Source organism: Crocuta crocuta, unplaced genomic scaffold (assembly GCF_008692635.1).
Source record: "Crocuta crocuta isolate KB4526 unplaced genomic scaffold, BGI_CrCroc_1.0 scaffold323, whole genome shotgun sequence".
NCBI lineage: Eukaryota > Metazoa > Chordata > Mammalia > Carnivora > Hyaenidae > Crocuta > Crocuta crocuta.
Window position 1 is genome coordinate 3,300,462 of NW_027536465.1, and position 7,517 is coordinate 3,307,978.

Genomic DNA, 7,517 nt, shown 5'->3' on the forward strand with positions numbered 1-7,517 from the left:
GGGGGGGGGGAGGGGGGGTGCAGGGCCAGCCCCGCCTCCGGGGCCCTCAGAAGCCTCACCAGTTTGCGCTGACACCAGTGGCAGAGGCCGCAGAGGACGACAGTGACGCTAAGGCTGACGGTGATGATGGCAGAGACCAGCAGGACATCGCGGGTGGGCGCCCCTGGGGAGGACACACACAGGTCAGACCCTCATTGACCAGGGCCAGCCACCCTCCCTCTAGCTCAGAGCCGCCCAGAACAATCACCCTACCCTTCCATTTGCCTTCCCCAGCCACTGGGAGTTCTGAGTCTCAAGTTCTATTTCTAGCCAGGCCTTGCTGGCTGACCTTAGGCAGTTCCTTCCTTTCTCTGTGCCTCAGTTTCCTCATCTGTAAAGTGGGGGAATTGTGCAGGTTGAAGTTCCTCCCAGACCCTTCCTGCATGGGCTCTGCACAGGTCCAGAGGATCCTCACCATCCCCCAAACTTGACACCTCAAAGGGATAGGCCAAGCGTGCCCCAGCCCAGCCAGGCCTCAGTGGACACTTCCAATCCCCCTATGAAATCCACTGCCTCTGCGCAGCCTTCCTGCCTGGCACCCTTCCATCCTCTCCAACACTGTGAGCCACAACGCCCGCCGAATTTGCCCAAAGGACGATGACTAGTTCCTGCGGTCTCTCTCGGGTTACCTGCCCCATGGGCACTAACAGACCCTCAGAAGTATGTGACCCAAACTCAACAGAGACACGTGTAGTCAAAACAGGAATTTCTGGAACTCTCCGACCAGCCCTCACCTCCTTTAGCTCAACTTTCCGTGGGCTGGAAGCCCCCGCACCCCCAGGTGGCCTCTGCACTCCCTGCCTAGCCCTGAGCCTTAGCGCCCACCCAGTAGGCTCCAGCCCCACCTCCACTGTCTGCAATGGCGTAAATGCTCACAGGGGCCACCCGGCAGCTCAGGGGTCTCATACTTGAGGCGGCAATGTTGTCACACCTGCCCTGGGAGGAAAATCCCAGGCTTCTGTGCGAATCCCGCCACTTGCCAGCCGTGGCTTTGGACGAGTCGCAGAACCACTGAGCTTTCTCCCGTGCACATGCGGAAGAAACCGCCTGCCTGCCTTCTCCCAGGTGGTTGCAGACACGAGCCCAAACCAAATGCAAGGGAAGCAAATTTTCCCCAGGAATTCTCATGTGGGGGAGTGAGTCGAAAGAGAGCAGCAAGGATCACACGTGCACTGTAAACATGTGTGCACTAGGGTGCGTCCTAAAGGCGAGTAGACGCTGTTTATTTACAGAGGAGCCTGCGTGGGCTTTTCGGTGCCAGTGATGGTTGGTAATTAAGAGTTGACGGTATCTGTCTGGTCCTGCTTCCTGCGGTTTTAGCTTCTGGGCTCCCAGTCTCTCTTGCTTGGCTGTGGGGCCTCGTGAAGAAGGGCCCAGCAGTTCCTCTGGCTCTCAGGGGCCCTGGGGCCCCCTCCTGCTTCCACTCTAGGCTTCTAGGCAGCCAGTTCACCACTTGCTCTCTCTAGAATCCAGCTTGGGCCCCGCCTCTCCCTTCTCAACTTCCTGAGCCTCACGGCTGTGGGAAAAGGCCACCCTGACCTGGTCCCCACCTTTCCACCTGCCAGGCCAACTAGTCTTCCTCCTGTCCCGGGGTCCACAGGCTCAGCCCCCAGGAAGTCCCTGTACCCGGTTCACTGTCAACCTCAGGGCACACAGTACCCCAGGGGCTCGGACCTGGACAACCAGCAGACACCAAGGGACAGGTCCTGCCCTCCTCAGCCCAGGGCGGAGGGACACAGTTCTGCCAGACTGGAGGGGCCACAATGGCCAAAGTTCTCAGGCCAAATGGCAAGTCTCCATCTTTAACCTCCAGGCTTCCAAGAGAAGGGGGCAAGACAAGTGGGGACAGTGACGGCCATAGTAACCACAGGTCATGCCACCAAGGTCCCAGGAAGGGGACCTGCATTTTTCCCAGCTGTCTGCACAGAAACTGTCCTGGCCCTGGAGGAAGGGCTCATGACCTGAACTGAAGTAGGATGTTTAACCGACTGAGCCACCCACACGCCCCTGAACTCACTTTTAAATGAAACAAATTCCATTCTTGGTCTTAGCTTTCTTCAGCCACTGGCCATTAAGAATCTACCATGAGGGGCGGGGTGCCCTGTGGCTGGATCGGTTAAGCATCCGACTCTTGGTTTTGGCTCAGGTCTTCATCTCACAGTTCACGAGTTCTAGCCCTGAACTGGGCTCTGTGCTGACAGTGCAGACACTGCTCGGGTTTCTCTCTCCCTCTCTCCGCCCCTCCCCACCCCTCTCAAAATAAATAAACTTAAAAAAAAAAAAAAACTCAGCTAATTATTTCTTAGCCTGTCAGGTGGCCCAGAACTAGTGAATGACAGGACACCCATCCTGGGGCTCCAGGCTCCAAAACACCCAAGGAAAGACCCAAGTGTGAGCGCAACTTCTCTCTTAAGAGCTGAATGGCCTTGGACAAGCCTCTGAACCACTCAATGTCTTCAAGTAAAGATACAGTGGCGCCCACCCATGGGGTTATTGTTAGGACTTAATAGATCGGTATTATTATTAAAGTTGATGGTGTTTGCTTTCTCTCAGGTTTAAACAGAGGGCTCTGGGAGCACAAATGAGGAAGTGAGTGCTGGAAGAGGGAGCTATCTGGGCAGGCTTCACTGAGGAGTGGTATTTGGTATGGTCTGGGGGTTGGCTGTGAGGTGAGGGTAAGATATTCCAGGCACAGGGAGCAGCAAGGGCCAAGGCACGGGAGGGGGGAGAGGAGACAGACACGTCGTCTGAGGAGCTGACTAGGTTAGTGAGGCCTGATGGGAAGGGGCTCTGTCCTGCTGTGTTTCACAGGCCATGGGAGCCATGGAAGGTTTTTGAGCAGGGAAGGGGCAGGGTCGGAGGGTGTTAGCAAGCTCTTGCTCTGGGAGCCGTGGTGCTGTGGTAGAAGACCCTGCTCCGGCTGGCTCCTCGGCCCTAACACCCTCTCCATGTACCCCACCCCCCACATCCTGGCCATGGGGCGATTCTCAAGGGCGCCTACCTCCTCTCTTTGCTGAACAAGGTCTTTCTCAAAACTGTTTCTCAACCCCTGCTGTAGGAAGGGGGCCCCTGAGGACAAAGCCTGTCAATCCCAGAAGCCAGGGGGCGCACCCTAGGAACAGTCCCCAGAGACCCAGGGAGTGCCCATCTTAAACATAGCATTCTGGGGCCAGGCAGAATGAGCACTGGGCTTGGAGCCTGGGAAAACTAGGCTGAGGCCGTTCTGGCCACTAACGAGCTATGCGGCCATGAGCAAGGCGCTCAGCCTCTCGGAGGTCAATGCCTCCCTCTGTGGAAGAGCCGACCCTTCCTCTGAGGATGACCCACGTGTCCCAGGTGCCTCACAGGAGGTAACAGCTCAGCCCTTAAAACAACTGAAGTAAGCGTTATGCTTGTCCCCATTTTGCAGAGGGGGAAACTGAGACACAAAAGGGCCAAGAACTTTGTCCGAGCTCCTTTGGGTAGCAGGTAGGGGAGCCAGGGTTCAAGCCCAGGCAGCCCAGGTCAAAGGCTACTCTCTTGACTTTGTGTGCTCTTTGGAACTCGTAAGGTTCCCGGAAGTTTCTCCGGGGCTACAGACGGGGGTGCAGAGCAGATGTGGCTGTGCTCCCTCAAGCCCTCGCAACAAGGCAGCATCATCTCCCTGGCTCGCATCTTGGGTTTCTGCAGAAAGTTCCATTTGAAGGAAAAGGTTTGTTGCTAAGGAAAGCTGAACCCCCTAGATCGGGGGACCTAGAAGCCTCTAGAGCACAGGGCGGCTGCTGTTATCTTACAGCCAAAGANCAAGGAGAAACAAATGCTTGTCACTGCAAATTGCACTGATGCTGTGACCGAAAGTGACATGGTGTCCTCAGTCAGCAAGTGACATTGCCATCAAGGGGTGCAGGCGTGAGTTCTTGCCTGCCAGCCAGAAGGGAACCCATGCTCCACAGCATGGAGTCACTCTGTTTGGGGCCGGAAGGGGCCTCTGTCATCACGGAGTCCAACCCCAGCAATGCACACATTGGGCAGCCCTGTCGGTGACAAGGAGGAAGGCCCTCCACCAACAGGCATCATTAAGGAGGGCTGCTGTGCCACGTGCTGAGNCGGAGCTGCTGGGAACAAGCCGGCTCCCTCCACCACATGACAGGCCTCCAAATCCTTGCCGACAGCTCTCATGTCCCCTTGCGGTCTTCTCCAGGCAAAGCCGCCCTGGCCCTTCTAACCCTTCCTCCAATGACATACATGGTTTCAAGTCCCCTTAGCGTCAGCATATTAACATTTGGGGAAAGAAAATATTGCAGCCATCGTCAGCCTTTGACAGGGCCGGGTTCCACAACGTATCCTTGGGCAGAGGAGGCATCCTGGGTCCCGGGTGAGACACAGACAAGGGCAGACATCAGGAGGGCCAGGCGGCAGGGTGAGCCAGGAGCAGGGAGGGCCAGGCTTCCTGGGTCCAGTCCCCGGGGTGTCTTGGAAATGAGGTGTGAGCTCAGGCTCGTTGCTGCCCCTTTCTCTGCCCAGGCTTGTGGCGGGCACGTCGCTGACTAGAGCTCAGGACTAACAGACAACCCAGTGGGGTCCTGTGGATGGCTCCTGACAGCGCCACCAGCCAAGGAGCTCTCCACGGTCCAGCCTGTGTGCTGGAGGAGGCAGCCCACCTCGGAGGGGGGACCAGATGCTCCTGCACAGTCCTCCCCTCTAGAATGGCAGCTCCTTGAAGGTAGGGCTTGCACTCTGTTCGCTACCATCTTCCCAGGACCAAGGAGGGAGCCGGGCATACAGCAGGTGCTTGGCAGACACTTGTTGAAAGAATGGGTGAGTGGGAACCTCAGGCCTCTAAGAATAATGATAATTATAGAGGTTACCATTTGTTAAGCACCCACCGTGTACCGGACTACCAGGTCCATGAAGGCAAGGGCTGTACCTGCTTTGCTCATTCTGGAGATTCTCTGACAGGCTGACATATGGGAGGTGCTCAGTAAATATTGTTAAATGTTCAGTGCTTGCATGGAATCCCACTTGTCACCCAAACAAGATGGGAAGGAAGAGATGGGAGAGGCTGCAGTACAGAGTCTGAGCCTCTATTTTACACACACACACACGCACACACACACACACACACACACACACACACACACACCCCAGGACCTCCTTCATTCTTCCCCCATGCCTGACAGGTCCTGCTTTTTCTATACCCAGATGAAAAGCACCTCCTCCAGGAAGCCTTCCATAATACCCCAGTGGGAATTAGTTGCCAGCACTCGGGAGCCAGACTCTGTGGGTTTATATTCTGGCTCCCATTCTTCCTCGTGTGACCTAATCTTTGCGCGCCTTTGTGTCCCCATCTGTAAATGGGGGCTAATAATAGTACGGGCCTCCTAGAACAATTGTGAGGTTTAAAGGAATTAGCACATATAAAGCACTCAGCACAGTGCCTGAGCAAAATAAGGAGGCAATAAATGCCAGCTATTATCATAGCATTACCACGTTCGCCCTATCTGTATTAGAGACGCCTGGGCCAGGGAGCTGGCAGGCAACGAGTGTTGAATACAATACTGAGCTAGATACACATCTAGTTTTCCCCCACAGGACAGCAGAGGCCAGGAGTCCTGTCTTACTCAAGTACTCAAGTCTGGGCACCCCAGTCCCTGCCCAGGGCTCCACCAAGACCAAGAACATCAGTGAATGCCTATGGTGGGAATGGAGAGGGCGGAGGGAAGGGGGTGTGGGGGAGGGGGCAGCAACTGGAAGCCGGGCTGGGATTCAGGTGTGAATGGCAGACCTGAGCCCGTCCCTGCCCCCGCCAGGGCTCTGCCCCCACTCCCAACTCCTTCTCATCTCCTCAGCAAGCCATAATTTATGGATGAACAGAATCAAACAGGACTGCAGGCTTCTGGGACGCCCTGGGGAGCTGCCGGGGAAGGAATGAACTTCTGAGGGCACGCTCGCTGGCTGCCCCAGGGTGGCGAGGAGAACGGGAGGGGCCCAGAGGGGGAGGAGGTACACGCACACACAGGTCACAGACATGGACACCCATGGCTCGTACACACACATGCGCACACCACAGAGACTCACTCTTGACACAGACAGCCGTGCGGCCGACACCCCACACGCGTGCATGCAGGCACGCGCACGCACACACACACACATAAGTCACAGAGACTCACTTCTTGCACAGATACCCATGTTCATGCACACGTGCAAAAATACACACCTATGCACAGATACCCATGTACACACAAACACACACACATGCACAAGCCATGAAGACTCACCCCTTGCACAGACACTTGTGGTCACACTCACAGACACCCACGGCCATGGCCACAAGAAGATGTTCAGCCCACTCTGCCATCACGTGGCCTAGGTGTCCATGCACTTCCTCTGGCCTGGAATTCTCTCCTCTGCCCATTATCTGTCTATTCAAATTCTGTCTGTTCTTTTTTTTTTTTAATTTTAATGTTTATTTATTTAAAAAAAATTTTAATGTTTTATTTTTATTTCTGAGCTGGCTGTCAGCACAGAGCCTGACGTGGGGCTCGAACCCACGAACTGCGAGATCATGACCTGAGCTGAAGTCGGATGCTCAACCGACTGAGCCACCCAGGCGTCCCAATATTTATTTCTTTTTGAGAGAAAGAGACAGAGCGTGAGCGGGGTAAGGGCAGAGAGAGAGGGAGACACAGAATCAGAAGCAGGCTCCAGTCTCTGAGCTGTCAGCCCAGAGCCCAATGCAGGGCTTGAACTCATGGACCTCGAGACCGTGACCTGAGCTGAAGTGGACACTTAACCGACTGAGCCACTCGGGTGCCCCCACCCGCCAGCCGTCTGTCCTTCTGAGGCAGAACAGCAGGACAGGGAATAGACCTAAAGGCAGATGACCCAGATTCAAGTCACCCCTTCACCCCTGGCTAGTGACCCCAGGTAAAGCTCATTTTGGGACCTCAGTGGTTCACCTTCAAGCGATGAGAAGAGCCCCTGAGTTCTCAAGCTGGGGTCCTGTCGACGTGAAATAACAGCTCACATTAATTGGGCGCACACCTTTCGTGGCAGATGGGAAGCTTACACAGGCCATCCTGTGTGATCTCCACAACCTGGGACCATTAGTGGCCCCATTTCACAGAGGAAGAAACAGGCATGGAGAACTAAGGCAACGTGAGCCTGCCCTTTCCCACGGCTGCAGAGCCTTCCCTCTGGGTGTGACAGCCTTGCACTAGGGGCTACTGCATGACCTAGCCACACCTAACTTTCCTCCTTCCTTCAAGAAGGCTAACCTCTTTTACACTTGAGGCTTTGCGGCACAAACGCTTTGCTCTGCCTGGAATGCCTTCCTTCCATCTTCTACCATTAATATCCCTAGACAAGATGGTCTTCGTTCCCTCCCACATTTCCTTCTGCCTCCCCTGTAACTGTGGAAATTTATCATTGTGGGTTCATACTGAGCACTTTTTGTCCCCCCCCCCCCACTGGGAACACCAGGAGGGGCGAGACCCCCA

General features: G+C 55.4%; 1 protein-coding gene across 1 annotated transcript in view; it reads right to left on the reverse strand.

Annotated features, from left to right (window-relative positions):
• Window positions 1-6,343, reverse strand: part of SYT7 (synaptotagmin 7) — a 40,964-nt gene extending 34,621 nt beyond the window's left edge. Inside the window, exons 1-3 of the mRNA XM_077748827.1 lie at window positions 6,297-6,343; window positions 1,714-1,853; window positions 60-163 (exon numbers count right to left, since the gene is read on the reverse strand). Coding sequence (XP_077604953.1) covers window positions 60-163; window positions 1,714-1,853; window positions 6,297-6,343 — 291 coding nt within the window. The remainder of the gene's footprint in view (window positions 1-59; window positions 164-1,713; window positions 1,854-6,296) is intronic.
• Window positions 6,344-7,517: the final 1,174 nt, after the last annotated feature.